Source organism: Chrysemys picta, chromosome 22, assembly GCF_011386835.1.
Source record: "Chrysemys picta bellii isolate R12L10 chromosome 22, ASM1138683v2, whole genome shotgun sequence".
Taxonomy (NCBI): Eukaryota; Metazoa; Chordata; order Testudines; family Emydidae; genus Chrysemys; species Chrysemys picta.
In genome coordinates, this window is record NC_088812.1 from 2,344,294 (window position 1) to 2,363,843 (window position 19,550).

At 42.0% G+C, this 19,550-nt stretch overlaps 2 protein-coding genes across 7 annotated transcripts in view; one reads left to right on the plus strand and one right to left on the minus strand.

Moving 5' to 3' along the window:
- Positions 1–774, minus strand: part of CC2D1A (coiled-coil and C2 domain containing 1A) — a 35,206-nt gene extending 34,432 nt beyond the window's left edge. Inside the window, exon 1 of the mRNA XM_005310668.5 lies at positions 631–774. The gene's annotated coding sequence lies outside the window, so the exon portion shown is untranslated. The remainder of the gene's footprint in view (positions 1–630) is intronic.
- Positions 698–17,894, plus strand: BRME1 (break repair meiotic recombinase recruitment factor 1). Of its 6 annotated transcripts, none has more exons than XM_042844411.2 (9): positions 698–835; positions 2,593–2,638; positions 6,514–6,724; positions 7,469–7,553; positions 8,194–8,298; positions 9,510–11,495; positions 13,558–13,688; positions 14,893–14,985; positions 16,981–17,894. In XM_042844411.2, the coding sequence occupies exons 2-9, from the start codon at positions 2,611–2,613 to the stop codon at positions 17,126–17,128; spliced, it is 2,787 nt and encodes a 928-aa protein (XP_042700345.2). In that variant the 5' UTR covers positions 698–835; positions 2,593–2,610; the 3' UTR covers positions 17,129–17,894. The 6 variants fall into 6 exon arrangements, with proteins under 6 accessions (XP_042700345.2, XP_065431831.1, XP_065431830.1 ...); XM_065575761.1 differs by lacking the exon at positions 698–835 and adding an exon at positions 914–1,196; XM_065575757.1 differs by lacking the exon at positions 698–835 and adding an exon at positions 1,011–1,119.
- Positions 17,895–19,550: the final 1,656 nt, after the last annotated feature.

Sequence of the window (19,550 nt, forward strand, 5' to 3'; positions counted from 1 at the left end):
ACCCACATGCCCCCCATCCCCAGCTCCTGCTCCCTCACCCCCAGCAACCACACCCTGAAGCCCCACACAGCTCATTGTCCACTACTCCATAAGCCTACTCCCCCCAACCCCAAGGCTTCTGCCACCACCAGCACCCTGCTCCCCCAACCCAGAACCCTCCCATCTCCTGACCCCTCCCGCGAACACCCTGCTCCCCCAACCCAGCACCCCCACACTTCCTGGCCCCTCCCCCCAGCCCCCTGCTCCCCCAACCCAGAACCCTCCCACCTCCTGACCCCTCCCCCCAGCACCCTGCTCCCCCAACCCAGAACCCTTCCCCCTCCTGACCCCTCCCCCCAGCCCCCTGCTCCCCCAACCCAGAACCCTCCCACCTCCTAACCCCTCCCCCCAGCACCCTGCTCCCCCAACCCAGCACCTCCACACTTCCTGGCCCCTTCTCCAGCCCCCTGCTCCCCCAGCCCGATCCCCCCACGTCCTGACCCCTCCCCCCGACACCCTGCTCCCCCAACCCAGCACCCCCCACACTTCCTGGCCCCCCAAGAGCCCCGCTATCTCCCCCAGTAGAGGGCTCTCTTCGAAGACACCCCTAGGGGTGGGGGCCCCATTCCCTCCTTATCCCCCCCAACTCACTTCCTGCTTTGCCCAGGCAGCTGTCAACAACACGCCTTGCTTTACGGCCCCCGGCACACCATTGTCGCAAAACCAGCGCAGCGGTCGACTTGCTTTCCGGCCTCCCCCTGCGGAAGGTGGAACCCGGGCTCGCGGGCAGCCCTACGCAGCAGAGCGCTCCGGCTGAGGGGAGGGGACTACATTTCCCAGAAGACACCGCAGGGAGGTAGCAGAATCGCGCCTGTGTAATAGGGGAGGAGGCGTGCCCTACAGAGGGGCGGGGCTAACAGCCAAAGGTCGGGAGGGAATTTGGAACGCTTCAGCGGAGGGCGTGGCTGAGAGGCAGAGCGGAAGACACCTGGGCTCGGCCCCGACTAGGGGGCGGATCTAAATGCCCGACCAGGGAGCTGAGGGCGGAGCGGCGAAGCGAGAGGGGCGGAGCCAAGGAAAGGGCGGGAAAAGTGTTAGCCGAAGCGCGCGCGAGCGCTGAGGCGAAGGGTGGGGCAGGGGGTGAGCCTCAGAATGGGCGGGAAAACCCTGGTTGTGCTGAGGGGAGCGAATACCCCTCTTCTCTCCTCTCTCCTGAGGTGAATATAGAGCTTCCTTGGGGGCAGGAGGCCCACACCCCGAGGACACCCCTGGGCCTCAACAGAGGCCGCAGGGCTGTCGCTGGGCTGCCCGGCGCCCTCCCGCCGCAGCCAGACAACACGTGACAGTGCGTCGGCAGGACGCGGTTGTGCCAACAGGCCGCTCGCGATCCCGGTGTTGGTGTAACGGCGTGATGCCAAGATGCCACCGGGTCACAACGAGATAGCGACGCGCTGGCGAAGGCGCCGTCGCCCCGTGCTGGCGAGAGCCGGCCGGGGAACGGATTTTCTGCCCCGTGACGAATTTACAAATTCTGAGGCAACGTGGCCTGAATTGAGACAAAAGGCTAAAGTTTCAAAAGTCTAAATAAAATGAGGGTTTTAGGGCCATTGAAAACGTTCGCTTTTGATACATTCGAAATGTTTCCGTTTGATTTTTGACTATTTGACATAGTTTTGACTGTACATTTTCAAAACCCCAAGCTGCTTCGAAATGAAAAATTGAAGCGTTCTCTTCTGAAAACGTCAAAACGGGATGTTTCCACATTTTAAAAACTTTTTCCAATTTTTTTTTTTTTTCAAAACCAAATTTAGCCAAAATAATACAAAAATTGGTTTAGTTGAAATAGCGTTTTCCAATGGAAAACTTCCAGCCAGCTCTAGTGCTGGCACAATGTTGGCAGACCATAATGCCAGCTGGTGATGAGGAGATGTGCCATTCGCAGCGACATCACTACATTGCATCGGAGTGGCACGGTTTTCTCAATAGCAGGCCCATACCACCGGAGTTCACTCCCTGCAGAAAAGTGATTTACCGGGAAGCTGGCCACTCTTAGAATAGAAGGAGCTGCAAAAAGAAGCAACTCATTGCCCACGCTTTCTGAGCTGGTTAAATCCTGATTTCCTAGCTCACTGATAAAACTGCAGGCAGATGGGGTGCTTGGTGCTTGGCCTTTCTAATTGAGATCTTGAATATTTCAGTGTCAACTTTGTAAGGTGTCTAGATACTTTGATTATAGGTATAACAACATGTGGGCAAAATCTGTATCCCTGTAGCCGAATAAACTGCATAACTTCATGCTGTCTTGCATGAGAAGACAAGGTGGGTGAGGTAATACCTTTTTTTGGACCAACTTCTGTTGGCGAAAGAGACAAGCGTTTGAGCTACACAGTGCTCTTCTACAAGACGGCTGCAACAACACTGCAGATACCTTTGTCTGGCATATCTGCTCAAATGCTATGGATGGAAAAAGTATCTTCTGGAATTATGTACTAATAATTTAAAAAATCCATAGTAAAATGTCAACATTTATGTTGAATGTGTTTTGCCTTGTATGAAATAACATACACCAAGACTTGTGTATCTTGAGCACTCTCATGTGTTTCCCCCATCTAGATTTACCAAGCCGTCAAGATGAATAAAAGGAAGAAAGAACTGTCAGGTAATAATAATGTAATACCAGGGCCTAGTTTGGTGCTACAAGTGGGTGTGAGATGCCACCACTTTCTCCCCCCCCCCCCCCCAATCTAGTAGAGTCCAGGGGTGTATTGAAGGCCACTAGTTTCATGTACCTGGTGCTGGAGAATAATAAGAGGGCTTCGTGTTTCTAAAGCTGAATTGGCTCTTTATTAAGATATTTTTTTACAGAGATGTTGTCTACTCTAGCATTCAAACCATGCGTAGGCAGACTGGTTCCTGCCTGGTGCCTCCTCCAAACCGTTCCGCCCTGCAAAATGTGTTTCTCCATCTAAGTTCCATGCAGGTTGCTACACTACTGAGAGGAATCTGGTTTCAAGGAGTTTCAGGGAGTACATACACTCATATTTTTAAACAACTGCACAATCTATTGTGAGTCACTGCTGTCTCATTTTGGCACCTCACATGGGCAGATCTTACTTTGTGGGTGGAGCTTAGAAGAGTACCACCACTCACAGACGCTGGCTTCCTCCAGGCCCTGGGGGGTGCTCAGCCCCACCGCTCTGCCCCACCCCCACACAGCCCCTTCCCCCAAACCCCCACTCCTGCCCTGCCTCTTTCTCCTCTTTCTTCCTCTACTCCATCCCAGGCCCTGCCCCCACCCCTTCTCTCAAGTCCCCATCCCCGCCCCTGCTCCACCTCTGCCCTGCCTCTTCCCACCTAGTTCCACCCCTTCCCCAGAGCAAGCCCCCACCCCAGTGCCTCCTGCATGCTGTGGAACGGGCAAGAGGCGCTGGGAGGGAGGGGGAGGAGTTGATCTGCAGGGCCAGTGGGGGTGTGTGTGTGGCTGCTAAGCACCCACTAATTTTTTTCTGTGGGTGTTCTAGCCCTGGAGCACCCACAGAGTCGGCGCCTATGCCACCACCTTTTCCCCTCCTTTCACCCTGCTGTACAATACTTTGCACTTCTATAGCAACTTTCATCTGAAGATCTCAAAGCAGTTTACAGATATCAATTACATTTACAACCCCTTTGTGTGGTAGATATCTATTATTATCCCTGTTTTGCAGATGAGGATATGGAAGCACTGAGATGTGCAGCAATTTGCTCGTAGCCTCACAAGAAGCCATTGACAAAGCAGGGAATAGCACCCAGTCGGCTCCTCCAGTTCCTTTATAACACTTCCTCTCAGGCAGTGCTTAATTTGTAAAGAAAGAGGTGCCTGGGCTCAAACAATAACAATGGCATCCTCTGCACAGCATGACCTCACATGCACTGGACATACGAGGTCACACTTTGTATGTCAGTGACAGAAGAGGTAAAGCTCTGCTCTCAAGTGGTTTTGTTTTAATAAATATTTCATGAAGTTTCTCAGTAGTCCGCACTTAGAGACCCTGGCTGTTTATCAGGTAGCAAGCCCATTTCTTCTTGTTTGGGTACACAAGAATTCACCATTTGCATTGTGTGCTCCTGCTGTCTTTCTTGATTGCGTTTGTTCTTACACCATGGGCTATCAGAAGGGAGTCTGGCCTGGTGCCTCTTAGTACAATTGGTAATAAAGGAATAAAGTTGATGATTTTCAAGTGGGGAGCACAGTCTGCAGTTCTTTGGAAACAATCCTCATCTTTTTACCCTCACCTAACCGAAACACACTTTGAAGAATCAATAAATGCTGCATCTTTAAAAATCCAGCACAGCACGACAGTGCATTTAAAAAACACTCTAGAATCAATCAGATCTGCTTAGGTTCTTTTAACTTTGATGGGGAGTATGGGAAACTGGTACTCCTAGAGGGCTAGCAGCACTTGAACTTTCTATTCAAAGGTCAGATGGCAGTGCATGCATGCAAGAGCAAGCTTCCTGCCAATGCATTGCAGTAAGGACAGAAAGGCAAAGCACCTGATTCTGCTTTCAGTTACACTTAGGCTTGGAAGGATTAGATTTTTTTCAGTAAATGTCTATTTCATCCTAGTTTGCAGTGTTGTAGCTGAGTTGGTCCCAGGATACACAAACTGAGGAAAAAAATATTTCCCTCAATAATAATCAACATTTACAGAAAGGCAAAGTAAGAAAAATGCTGCTTGAGAATTTATAAGAATTTGATTTCTGGATATTTCCTTTGTATATTTTGATGTTGCTAATTTGTGTTTTAACAATTATAAAATTTTAATTTTAAAACTATGTCTGCTGTCATCAAATAATTGTCTGACCACCTCATAATTTCCTGCAACTGTGAACATTTAAATCGATAATATAGAAAAAAATACTTGAAACCCGTAACTTTGCACAATGGTGAAAATTTAAATAGATAAAAATAAAAATGCTTAAAAATAAACATTGATATTATCTATCAAAATTATGAAAAAATAAAAATCAAATTCTGCGAAACCTATTTACATTGTTGTAACTGCATTGACTTCAATTTACACCATTGTGTAAAAGAAGAATTGGATCCAAGGAATGACACGACCAAACTAAGCTTACCCATATGGGTGATCATTTTTAGTTCCTACTGCTGAACTAGTTCAGTCTCAGCTCCCTCCCCTGAGTAGAACCTGTTTAATCTACTCAGAGATTGAGTTTTGTCAAATTATATGTTGTGGCATAATTATTATGTAGTTTGTGTTATGCAGCTTTCTGGTAGGTGGAGGATCACTGAGAATTCCTGTTCAGCCTCTCTCAACTGGCAGTGCTTACAGATTTACTCTAGAAAGGAGACCTGGAATTTCACCACTGGATAATTAACTTTTAACACTGGTAACATACACGAGGCTTTCTTCCAAGATGCAGAGGGGGTTTCAGGATTCCTTGCTTAGCATTTGTTTTCCAATCAGCCAAATCAGGAGGTACACAAAGTGCAGCAGGAGGGACAAATATAGCCTGTAGCCTCTTAAAATATCACTCATGGCTAATCTGCTTGCAACCTCAAGATAAAGACAAACAAGGACAAATTTAGGTTTTATTGGTCATGAATTTATCCAACCCATATGTTTTATTCATCTACTGAGAAAAATAAAAGTACCAGCATCTTTATTTAAACTGATGTAAATACTGTACTGAACTGGCTAAGGCACCACTGCCCTCAACTGGGATCAGAAGTCCTCTACTGTGTATCGTAGGTCCTATATTCCTAACAACTAAAGAATATCTTCCTTTAGCTCAAATGGTAGAGATGTGTGTTTCTTTAGCAGGAGGATATAAGATTCATCTTTGCTATTGTAATTATATGTAATTTAAAATAAAATAATAAAATAAATAAAATTAAAAAATAATATCACCATGATGTGCAGGATAGTAATTTCTGTGAAGTTCCTAGATGCTCAACGAATTATTACAATATATATATAAAATAGGTTCTGGCAGCTAGCAAATATCTAATGTAGCTTACCTCAGTGTTGCTAAATCTGGAAATCCCTGTGCCACATCATTAAGAGCATTGCTGGATACAGTTAAAGGGCCTGATTCTTAGTTACACTAAAGCCAATTTACACGTCTCTGGCAGTTGAAAAATGCTGCTTTACACCCCCTTTAAGGCACCTTAACACTGCAAGAGTGCTGCAAAGGGTCCTTAGCATAACTGACTATCAGATCCAAAATTATCTGCATTTTATGTTGTGTCACAGATTGCATTAGAAATTTAGTGTTAGACATTTTTATATAGCCACAAAAATTAATGCAAAACCTGCACTAATGATCACTTGGCCAACTATATAATGATACCTTGAGCTTATTAAGTTTCCATTGATAGGGCCTGTGGAGTAATTGCCACAGCTCCCAAGCTACAATGTAACTGTATAAAATTGCACTCTTTTTCTGTTCTAGATGAGAGATGTAGTGTAATCATTCCTGTTGCATAGAACATTATCAATTTGACTTTGTAATGATTTTTTCCCTTAAAAGAAGGAAACAATGAACTCAATGTTTCCAAAGCAAAAAGAAGCCTTAGGGAGAACTCCCAGCTGACAGCAGAGAATAATTTTGAAATACCAGTACAACCTCAATCCAATGATTCCAAAAGAAAATCAAAACCAACCACAGCAGGAACAAAGCAGGAACGGGAAGAGAAAAGCCAGGAAAACACTGAAGCTTTGGCAGTAAACTTGCAAACAAGGTAATTGAATTTGTTCCCCATGAAGCACTGGAATCATCAGACATGAGTTTCTTGGATGATAGAAGACAGACATTTGGAGTAACAAAGGCAGGGGGGGAAGTTCTCCCTGTAGAGTGGGGTGAGCGGGATGAATATGGAGAAATACTCCCTTTTTCTGACTCCCTGCACGTTTAATTTTCACTGTCTTTGATCACTTGCACAGAATTTCTCTCACATAAGATTTCTTTATAGGAGAATGTTCACTTGAAGCCTGAGGGCCAAATTCTGCAATTCTTTACTCAGGCAAACCTAATAATTCAAGAACTGCAAGATTTGTCCCTATGAACCTGATTTTCAGAGTTATTAAGCATGTATAACTCCAAATGAAGTTGTAGAGTTGTGGTGGCTCAGCCTTTCTGAAAATCAGGCCCTTATACTATATAAGTTTGCTTCAGTTTTACTGGTGTATATTAATAATAATACTTTGTGCTTCAGTAGTGTCTTTCAGTTGAGGGTCTCAGAGTGTTTTACAGATAGTCTCACAGAATTCCTCTGAAATGGATCCATATTGTTATCCCCTTTTTACCGAAGGAAGAACAGGCACAGAATTATGATGACAAGATAACATGGCAAGGCATTGGTAGAGCTGGAAATAGAATGCAGGGGCCCAGAATCTGAGCTCTAGCCTCTCCCTAGGGAATTTATTAATTTGTTAACTTACAGTTCCTAAATATGCATGCTGTTGTGCTCTCTTTTTCTAACCAGCTCAAATGACGAAGAAAGAAAGACTACCTCTGAGCTGAAACAGTTAAGTCAGGCAAAGGAGTTTATTTCTCTTCCTTTATCTCAGGTAAATCTGTTCTAATGGTGTGATGCAAAACTAATATGAGCAATAAATTGTGGGCTGTGGTTTGCTAGGTGCTGTCTAGACATGGCACAGCTGGATTTGATTCCACTATGTAGATGGATTTGCTGTGTGTACATATTGTTATCTCCTACACCTCAAACTTGGATGCTCATGGTTTGTTGGCAGCAGTTTTACCAAAGCAACATGCATTGGAAAAAGGTTAACTTCATAGAGATGCTGCCTATGGACCACACATTCATCACAAGACCTAAATACATATTAATAATGTACAACTAATATAATCCTCTGTTCTCTTGTCAAATAAATGTTAAAATATGTGAAATTATGTGAAATGCATTCTTTAAATTATTCAGCTCTGTTTTCTATGTTCAGCCAAGTAGTCTATGTGAGTTTAGATTCAGGCTTAACATGTTATTGGGTAGATTGAAATGGGTTGGTTTGCATTATTTAACTAGACAGGATTATAAAACCAGATACATTCATTCCCTTGATATCTTTCTAATCAATACTGAAAGTGTCTGATCTGAGGGAGCTTGGGTCAGGGTTGCTCGGAGTGCTGTATTACTTAGTTCATTTGGTAATAACCACCCTTTACAGTCATCATTATTGAACTTGGTTGTAGAATTCAGCAGGGAAGTTTGTGCCAGTCTTTGCAAAACCAAAGAAAGGTTTGACTGAAACACCTGAGAGAAATGATGGAGAAGCAGCAGGGTTTCAAACAGAACAGGTACAGCACTTGATCATCAATTAACATGTTAGCCCTACCAATGCATGTGCAGTTATATACAAGAGAACCTAAAATTTACAGGCACCTGTTGTTGTTAGATGTTGGAGAACATTTAGCAAAAATTCCTTCTGACTCTAAAATTTAAAGTACATTTTATTTCACATTAGTAATTAAAGATGAACATATTCCACGCAACACAGTTCAATGGAACAGTGCCCAGGAATGAGCCCCTTTGGTTCTTCCAAAAGTTTTGCCCAGATATGAAGAGAATGAAAACATTATGCATGAAATTTTCAAAAGCATCTAAGTGACTTAGGAGCCTAAGTCCCTTCTTCAAAAGGCACTTAGAGTTGAAGGCCCTTTCAATGAGACTTAGGTTTCTAAGTGTCAAAGTTACTCTTGAAAATGAGACTTAGGCTTCTAAGTTACTTAGGCACTTCTGAAAATGTTTCCTGATGTCAGGAATATACAATAATTGACCAGCCAACAAGATATAATAAATCTTGGCTCTGCTTATTGTAGAACCATAAATATTAAGGATGGAAAAAAACCCTGTTAAGTCCATCTACTCTAGTCTATTTCCTCTTAATTAGGCCTGTGAGATTGCTCTGCTATCTCTTTTCTAGTGCTTTGTCTTGTTCAATTTTAAATGACTCAATGACAGGGTTTCCACTAGATCCCTTGAGAAATTATTCCACGGTGTAAGTTGCCTCATGAGAGTGGAACAACTACTATATATTCCCATACAAATGGGAGTAATAAATCCAGGAAGACTAAAAAAGGGAAAGCTGTTCAGTGGGTATATTTAAAAATCTTTCTGAATTCTGTGAAGTGCGGCACAGTCTGCTGTTGGCAGGGGTCCTTGGGAGTTTCATCAGGCCTCAGAAAACTGTTCTGAGAGAGTGAGGACAAAGCCTCAGGCAGATCCTGGGCCAGTGTATATTAAACTCAATGGAACTGTGCCAATTTACACCATCTGAGGATTAGCCCCCACTACTTTTCATTGTCTGCCTAATGAACTTTCAGACACCTTTGGGAACAACTGATTATTATTAACTTTATCACATACTTACATATAATTTTCACCTTTGTAAATATCCTCTGAATTCAGTGCACAGCTCCTATAAATTGCCTGGTAATTGTTCGTATAGATTGGAGTAGAGATCTATATACTGGAAAACACTGAAGTTGCTCTATTATTTTCCTCCAAGACACTAATGATGCACAAACTTCAGGAAATATTAGAGTCTGATCTCCAATGCACAGACAGCAATCTGGCATGTGAGTCCTCAGAAGCAGATATGCAGGAAGCAAAGTTCTCACCAGAGTCATTTCAGTTGATGGGATCCAAAGTGCAAGAAGTTGGAGATATGGTAATTTCTCACTGTCAGAAATGTACTAGTGAAGGGCTGGATGTTAAAACTGAAAACCAGCAGAAGATTAAAAACATAAGCACCGAGGCTGCTATGGTAGGTGATTCTCACCAAGAAACAGGGATAGCATCTAATTTACAAGAAGACAACTGTGACAAAAACACCTTCGTGGAACTTGTTCCCTTATTTCCAGATACTTTATGTCAAAAGGATGCAGATAGTCATGAAAACAGGAACCTATCTCTAGGGTCACTTGAATTCCCCATTGAAAAGGATGTGCGCTGTAGTATACTAACAGAATACAGAATTTCTGACAGAGGTAAAGGCAATCAAAATGAAGCCCTTCTGAATAGTTGCCTTGAGAATATGGACCAAAAGAAACCCACAGAGGATGAAATTGCCATAAAACTAGGCAACTTTGTTAAAGAAGAAAAAGAGACTAAACATGTGCATGGGGAAGTCCTCGATCTGATGGATACAAGCATCAAAAGCCAAATGGAGAGCAACCTAATGAAACCTCAATTTTTAGTAGATTTAAACATCACCAAAGATAAAGAAAAGAACAACTCATGCACAAGGGGCAGGGGTGAAGAGCAAAGCAGCAGTGACAAAGGAGCAGAGCAGAACAGTCCATTCAAAGATGGCAAAGCTGCAGAACAAAATAGTCTTCACAGCAGTGGCAAAACTGCAGAACACAGCGACCTGTGCAGCGCTGGTAAAATTGCCGAGCGAAGCAGCTCAAAAAGCAGTGGCAAAACCACACAGCAAAGTAGCCCATGCATAAGTGCTGAAGTTGTAGTAGAGCACAGAGGCAATTGCAAAGTTACAGAGCAAAGCAGCCCACAGAGCAGTGGCAGAGTCTTGGAGCAAAAGAGCCTGCAAAGCAGTGGTAAAATTGCAGAGCAAAGCAGCCCTCACAACAGTGTCAGAGTCTCAGAGAAAATCAACAATGACAAAGACAGAGATATTTCTGGGAAGGATTTTCTTAGTAGTACTCAATCCAGGATTGTTGATCTGAAGATGGACGTAGAGGTTACTGAATCAAAAAGCATACAAGCTACTGAAACAACCTGTCTGTTCTGCCTACAAACTGAAGGGTGTGGTCACTTAGAGTGCAGCAACACCTCACTGCAACCAGCTTTTTACAATGGAGAGAGTTATACAGGCAAAGAAGAGGCAGAAAAGAAGAGCAAGACATCTATAGGCACCAGAGCAGACTCTGACCCAAATGCTTCAACCCTCTTGATTGATAATAGCTTTATATGTGAGAACAATCAAGAAGATGACATCACTTTGGAGTGGTGGAAGGAAAATGGAAGTGAGGAGGTGAGGCCTGGTAGGAAACAGTCACCATTTAGTATTTGTGACTCAAGACCTAATGCATTAGAAGTGAAACAGTCAAATACAGAGATTGTCCCACAGGCAGCAACTCAAATTCCAGAAGCAGGAATAAAGTCTTCTCCCCTTTCATTTGGCCTCCCGTTGAATGTAAAAAACAATGAAGAAATGGTCATTTGTGAGAAAAATAAGATGGATCCTGTTTCCATGGAAAATTGTCTTTCCCCTATAGATGTTCTTGAGCAACTGGAAAGAGAAAAGGTGATAATCAATCATAAAAGAGAAACTGATGCTAATTCAGGTGTCTGGAAATCTCTTTCTGCAGCAGATACAGGTTTGTCTAGTGGTGCACTGAGGGATCCTTCCCCAGTGGACCAAACCTGCTCACCTTGGGAAGATGCACTTTCGCTGGATCTAGAATTGTTGCCTGACAACCCATTACAGACTGTCCTTAAAGATAACAGAGTTGAATTTCCACTACAGCAGGTAAGCTGATTGTCAAGTTACAATATTGTTGAGCATAAATACCCATTTTGGACTGAATTGGGCCCACCTAGCATACAAAGGAAAACTACATTCAAAACACACCTGGCCAAACATGGAGTTTTATATATAGATGCAAAATTTCTGGCCCCTTTTATGATCAGTTTATAGTGTATATTATGAGATTTTATTAGGCCTACCTCAGGCCCCAATTCAGCAAAACACTTAAGCAAGTGCTTAACTTTGAGCATGTGAATAATCCCGTTGGAAATCAGAGGGACTGTTCCTGTGTTTTATGACAATTTGGAGAATCTATTTACATCTTACAAATTCTGGTTGATTTCATTAAATTGCTGTGTAATTGAATGCCCAGGGAAATCAGGTTGACCAAGTTTGTCTGCAGGGAAGGGGACAAGGGGTTTGAACAGTGGAATGAGGAAACAAAGAAACCAGGTGTTAATACTAGGAGGTAAAAACTCATAGAGCCAGAAAGGAAGAGTGGGTAGGAGAGAAGAACAAAGGCTCATGCTTTCATAGGAGTCCTTTTTGACTGAAGGACCAGCTGAGGAAGAAGGAAACTAGCGGCAGCAGAGAGATTCTATGATTTAGAGGCAAAGCCATGTGCAGGAGGGGGACACCCTACAGGACTCCCGTATCCCAAAGAACACTCGAGTGGTGAGAAAACTGAGGCAAGGAATGGTGTGTAGGTGTTTTATTATCTGTATATCTCTTGTGCTGTTTAAATTGTGTTAGAAATCTTTGCAAAGTCTGTCCAATATATGCTTCAACTATCGCATGTCCCTGAAAATGAGGGTGCCCACAAGGCTGTAACTCTGGGAAGGTTGTGTGTAAGCTATTGAGGAGTCTGGGGCGCTGGCACTAGTCACAGAGCCTGGGCAGTTACACTATGTGTCTCAGCTCTCAGAATAGAGGATCTACACCTGAGAAAGTGCCTAGAAACCCAAAGCCAGAGGCAGTACCTGGACTCTGCTCAGACTTAGGAAGCTTAAAAGCATGAGTCCAACATGGCGGGACCCAAACACTACAGCCAGGTGAGTGTGCAGAAGAGAGAGCTTGACTAGAGCTGTGATATGTTTAAAGTTAAATGGGACTCCTCATGTGCTTAAGTGTTCTGTTGAATTGGGGCTTAAATATAGACCCATTGGGTAAGGTATTTCTAATAAGGGCATTTATTTAAAACACTTCTTTTAAGAACAAAATCAACCCCCACACACTTTGTTTAGCCTTGATGACATTTGTTTAAAACATGCTACCATAGAGTAGAACTATCCAAAATGCATCCTGCTGGCCAAATGCAGCCTAGAGTCTCAAAATGTAGCTTTTGGCTACACTCCCCCTAAATGCCAAAACCTGCAAGGTGAGAATAAAACTGATAAACTAAAAGGCAAAATCTTCAAAAGTGACCATTACTTTTGTGTGCCTCCATTTTTGGGTGCATAGCTTTAAGGCTTTTTAGGACTGGGGTCTAAATACAGCCTTTGGGCTCCCTAAAAGTTGCCAATGAGGCTTCTAGTGTTGCACAGTTTGGACAACTCATTAGAGGCTATACCTGCATCAGGCTTCTGCCTGTACTCATCACTGATTGCTTAATAATTAATTTATTATTACTATACCAGATTGCAGAAACTTTGTGCAAAACAATAATAGATGGAGCATGGGAGAGGGATGACTACACATTGGAATTCTATTCTATACTACAGATGCTCCCCGGGTTACGCAAGACCTGACTTACACAAATTCGCACTTACGGAAAAAGTTCCATAAGCCAGAAATAGGATTTTCGAGTTGCGGAAATTTTTGCGTAATATAGGGGTATACGTTTCCGACTTATGCAAAATTCGAGTTACGCAAGGCTTTCCGGAACAGAACGATTATGTAAATCGGGGGCATCTATATTCTATTCTATATAGGTTTTTATACCAGGCTCATCACCATAATATCTGAGTACTTTCCAATAGTGCATTAAGCAACTTCTCTTGGTGTGTCAAATTAAATCGTTCTGCAGAGCATTTCTTTATTTTTGTATTAACTTCCTCCCTCTCAGCCATTTTCTGTGGATAGTAATTGTAGTCCTTCCATTCCTGAAAGTGATCTGTATCCTGAAAGAGAACTATGTGGTCCAAAGACACCAGTCCCAATCATTAATGTATCTTACCCAAACAAGCTGCAACCCAGGTAGGAGACTTCCTACTGAGCAGTGTGAAACCTTATTTTCAATATGTTCTTTCCATTCATAGTTTCATGCTCTGGAGTAAGCAATATTGCGTTTCACCAGTCCAGGACTGTACATATTAATCCTGACTACTGGAAATAGAATAATTGTTATTTCAACTGATTTCATTGGTACTAGGAACATTTCTGGCAAGAAGGGATAACAAGATTCAATTGTATTTCAAGCTATCATGGAAAGAATGGAAAGTGTGAGCTGGCTGTAGTACTGATTTTAGAGCTATACAGACATGCTCTATCATTGCCACTCTATATGATAAGTATCCATGTATAAATATGTGGGTACTAGCCTTCCATACGGGGGGGAGGAGGTGTGAGATGGCATAGTGGATTCGTATGCAGGGGTGTACTCTACACATGGATTAGAGTTGTGGACAATCTGGAATTGGGCAATTATATTTTGTCTACCTAAAACTTCCCTTGCAGTTTTAAATGGATCTAATATTCTTTACTTCCTGCCCTAAACTATTGCATAACGTTGCTGAGGACTTCTAACTGCTTTGTTCCATACTTTTCTGGAGAGGGTGGACAAAGTCATTACTATAGTTCGCAATCCTTCAGATGAGCAATGTGTAAGCAATGTGAAATACTAGTTTCTGGTCAAATACCAAATATAGGGAACTTCTCATTGTATAGGTAATACAGTTTTCTTCCTAGACCCTCATTCTTACTTATCTGGAGCTTGAAAAAATGGAAACTAGATATAGATTGTAGAAAAGTTATGTCGACCCAGCTACGTTGCTCAGGGGTGTGAAAATCCACATTTCTGAGTGATGTAGTTAAGCTAACCTAACCCCCAGTGTAGACATTACTAGGCTGATGGAAGAATGCTTCCTTTGACCTAGCTGCTGCCTCTCAAGGATTAACTACAGCGATGGGAGAACCCCTCCCGTCACTGTAGTGAGTGTCTACACTGAAGTGCTACAACAGCGCAACTGCAGCATAAATATATAATGAGCCTGATTTTTGTTTACGCTAAGGCCCTTTTACCCCTTCAGCAGTGTACAGAAGCTTAAAGTTGCATTTAGTCATATACTGTATAGGGGCCTTAGTATAGATGCGAATCAGGCCTAATGTTTTAGCTGAGTGGGTATTGATGAGCTGGTGGTTAGGACTGTTTTAGTTCTTCTCTCCTTCCTTTTTTCATCAGGGTTGAGATGATGGAGGGGGGTTGTGATCCCACCAAAGAGGAAGATGCAACAGATGTTGTTTGTGGTCTGATTATTGAGCTCTCTAATCTCAAGTAAGAACATACTTCGGTATCGGGGATGGTACATGTAGAACTCTTCACAGCATGTGATTCTCTTGATTATTGACTGAAAGATAGGAGGATTAGTTTACTGTGCTTTATAATATAGACAGCTTCAGAGATTTGGTTTGTTTTAGTGTCAAATGTCCAGGTCTTTGTATGCCCTGTAAGAGGTTGAACCTGCACAAGGCATGTGCACAGTTACGTGGGCATAAGGGCAAGGTTAAAAAGTGATTAGTAGAGCAGGGAGCACAGGAGAGGGACTCCTGCACTAATGACAGAACTACCGTGGGGCTACCATATCACTCCTGTGTACCAGCAGGTTAAAACTACTGCTTACTGTGAAAGACTTTGCTTAAGATTACTTATGCCACAAACCTCCATTCACACTTATGCTGGCGTGTAACAGCCTTACTACACACTCTGCTGCAAACCACACAAGGATTTGAAGGGTCAAAGTTTATGGCATTGTCTTTGCTAGGAAAAAAAGATAAAATTTTCAAAATCCTAATGTACATACAGCAAATTGTAATTACCTAAGAACATAAGAACGGCCATACTGGGTCAGGCCAATGGTCCATCGAGCCCTGTATCCTGTCTTCAGACAGTGGCCAATGCCAGGTATTTCAGAGGGAATGAACAGAACAGATAATTATCAAGTGATCCATCCCCTGTCCCCCATTCCCAGCTTCTGACAAACAGAGGCTAGAGACTCTTCAGAGCATGGTTTTGCATCCCTGCCCATTCTGGCTAATAGCCATTGATGGACCTATCCTCCTTGAACTTAGCTAGTTCTTTTTTGAACCCTGTTATACTCTTGGCCTTCACAACATTATCTGGCAAGGAGTTCCACAGGTTGACTGTGCATTGTGTGAAGAAATACTTCCTTTTATTTGTTTTAAACCTGCTGCCTATTAATTCCATTGGGTGACCCCTAGTTTTTGTGTTATGAGGAGTAAATAACACTTCCTTATTTACTTTCTCCACACCAGTCATGATTTTGTAGACCTCTATCATATCCCCCTTAGTCATCTCTGTTCCAAGCTCAAAAGTCCTAGTCATTTTAATCTCTCCTCATGGAAGTTGTTCCATACCCCTAATAGTTTTTGTTTCCCTTTTCTGTACCTTTTCCAATTCTAATGTATCTTTTTTTGAGATGGGGCAACCAGATCTACACCCAGTATTCAAGATGTGGGATACCATGGATTTATATAGAGACAATATGATATTTTCTGTCTTATTATCTATGCCTTTCCTAATTATTGCCAATATTCTATTAGCTTTTTTTACTGCCGCTGCACATTGCGTGGATGTTTTCAGAGAACTATCCACAATAACTCCAAGATCTTTCTTTTTAATATGGGTTAGCTGATCAAAGTAAGTCCTAATCTCTACTAGTTAGTTTTTTAGTGTAGACTTAGTCTACAGTCAGCCGCTAGCAGATAACATGTTAAAATACTTTTCCTGTCTTCATGATTTAAAACCCCCCACTCCTTTTATCATAGTGAAGACGAGGCCTGAGAGGGGAGGGGATTTCATTTATTTAAGCTTCCTATTCAGGAATTTGAATTACATAAGTGCAAGTAAACAAACCATAAAATCTGAAGAGTTTTTACTTTTAGGCCCCTATTCATCTTTAATCAAATGAGCAATCCCTTCCTTATTCACGTTTAAAGGTAAGCACATGTTTAAATGCTATGCTGAATGGGGCCTAATGCTTTGTTAAGATTTTTTGCTTATTTGTACCTATTTAATATTTAGGAGAAAATCTCTCTTGGTGAAAGACGCAACAAACCCGTTCTTTCAATTAAAGGTGATCTGCAAGGGAAAGAAAAACAGTGTGTAAATTATAGAGCTTTCAGATTAATGAAGGACAAATTAGTGATCTTTATGAGTGGGTTTTTTTAAAGATATTTGGAATCTCATTCCTGCAGCTGTGTGGAGAGTTTGTTGCTAATGTGAAACACATCTTGTTTTCATTCTTTCTAGTCGACTGATAATGAACACCCACAGGGATCTGGAGTCTTTAAAGAGGCTGAAGTACAGAAAAAGCAGACAATCGGGAAGGTTTATTGCTCATGCCCTGAAGGGAGCGACAAATACTCTGTACTCAGTAAAAAAATGGAAGGAGATCTAGGACTGTGCATCAAATCAGAGCCAAATAATAGCATTGTTTGGTTTAACGGTTTAAATGGCCAGCGGTTTTGTTCTGTTCTGGTGTTGCTTTTACTCTCCTACATTTGGCATTTTGAACCTTATTCTTATTTATACTGAGTCCCCGTGACACCACTTGAGCCATGCTAAGGCTCCTTTTCACTGCCAGAATGGAGTCATGAGGCTGTAGCATAAATGAGAATAAGGCCCAGTATCTTAGAACAAAATTCTTGCTGGCTACTGGCTGCTTGCAGTACAGGAATAATATCCACTCATCTCCTGCCTCCCCAAAAGGCACATATACAGACTTCAAAAATCAACAGCTGTATGCTCAAATTCTGGTTGTAAACCCTTGGTCTTTCCCTTCCAACCTTGTCCAGACTAGAATTTAAAGGTGAAATGTTGAGCCATTCTAGCTACCATGTTTGAAAAGTCTAGTGTAGACAAGGCAGCATATACATGCTAAACTGTTCAAGGTAAACCCTAGTCTCCCCACTTCACCTCAATCAGTTTAGCATGTGTTTAAGGTTCCAGACTTTTCAAAATACCTTTCATCCTTATCTAGGCCAAGCCTCCATCACTTCTGCTGTGGACCCCTTGTAGAGCAGGCTTTCTTCATGTTTTCAGGGGAAACCAGAACTGAGGTGCTCTTTTCAGTCCTATGACCCTGCAACAGCCTGGATTGGTGCGGTATTTTTCTGGTGTAAATTATGCAAAACTTTGGCCCTTGAATTAAAAGTGAAACTGTTTACCAGCTGTTTTAAATCTATAAGGGATGGCAAACCTGAACGTTGATATTAATTTCTTTTCTTTCCTCTTTTCATTCTGTGTGCAATAAAAAAAAAACAATACTAGTTGAACACAATCTTCATAATCCACGGATGAGTCTTCAAACATTTCAGTACTTCATTATCTCTATAATATCATGCACCATTGTTTTTTTTTTTTTTTTTAAAAAGACAGAATTATATAATACAGTTTTTTACTAAGGAAACAACATAAAATTTTCAATAGAATGACAACCAAAAACTGGCAAATAAAATAACTTTCAGAAATAACTGGCAAATAAAATAATATATATGTATAACATATAAAACAATTTTCAAAGAAAATAAAGGCAGGAAGACTTGAGACTGTGAGGGAAAAACAATCATTACTTAAACACTCACCCACTTAACATTAGCTGGTAAATTATTAACCATGTTACATAATGCCCCCTCAAACTCAAATGTGGGAACACCTAGCTTTTAAGAGCTATTTGATTGCTGTGTGAGCTTTCACAAATGGCCAGAGTGCTCTGTCGGAGTCTTCAGATCAGTACTATTTTGTTGATATTCTTTCTCACTCTCTTCAACCGAATGACATAATTGCGTGAAGACTGAGGCATCTGCCATCAGCTTCCCAGGTCTAAGTCTTACCCCTCCATGACCTGGAACATCTAATGGAAGCCAAGGCAGGTATCTATCTTGAATAGAAAGGTAAAATGGTCCTGTAGAATGGTAGGCAAGTTAATGATGCTGGGAGAATTCACCTCCATACTCTCTCCCCTTATTTGCCACTTCACTCCAAGAGCCAGATGGCTCCCAGACCTCTCTCTCCACATTGCCTGCATTACTCATGATATCTCTTTGGCTTCCTCCATGCCATCCTCCTCTAGTATTGATGCAGATGGAACAGCAGATGCCAGAGAAGGAACATCACCTGAGGCAGAGTTGGGAAGATGAGGAAAAAGATGCCTCATTCTTTGGGACCTGAAAAAAATTAAGCAAACGTAATCCCTTTTTTCCTCAGAGGACAACGTGTAATTATTGGGCTAAATCCTGACCAATTTAGGACTTATCTACATGAGAAAGTTGCATCAGTTGAACTAAAGTTTTTATTTTAAACTGGTGCGAACCCCTGTATGGATACTGATTTTGGTTTAAGGGTATGTAACCTTTATGTTGAAATGTTCCCAATTAATATTAAGTGGTTAAAAATGAGGATGCAATAAAACCAAACTTAGTTTTCAGGTTTGAGCCTCTCGGTTGGTTACAGAAAATTTATTTAGTAGAGGACCACAAGGAGACACTTGGAATGATACAACCAAAGGAAAACGATAAGCAAGCAGAATGCAATTACTGTTTACACAATATTACAGTTATACTTCACCTCAAGGATGAGATTGTGTATCAACGGGTGATCAGTCCACTGAGAACAGAGTGAAGGAGAGCCTTATGATCCTGGAACCTAATGATACCCTTCTGATGTCAATTGGAGCTCCTTTGCAATTTAGCAAAACTACTCCTTTTATACTCAATTATAATACTAATTAGCATTAAACTGCCATTTACCACCTTCTTATTGGCTCTTTACGTTACCTATTATTTAAATTAACATCTGCACCAATGTCCTTCCATTCTATC

Excerpts from the sequence above, each read along its gene's own strand:
- BRME1 (XM_042844411.2), top strand. The coding sequence starts at position 2,611 with ATGAATAAAAGGAAGAAAGAACTGTCAG. Across the intron at positions 2,639-6,513 it reads AAGGAAGAAAGAACTGTCAG|AAGGAAACAATGAACTCAAT; the intron begins GTAATAATAATG and ends TTCCCTTAAAAG. Across the intron at positions 8,299-9,509 it reads CAGGGTTTCAAACAGAACAG|ACACTAATGATGCACAAACT; the intron begins GTACAGCACTTG and ends TTTTCCTCCAAG.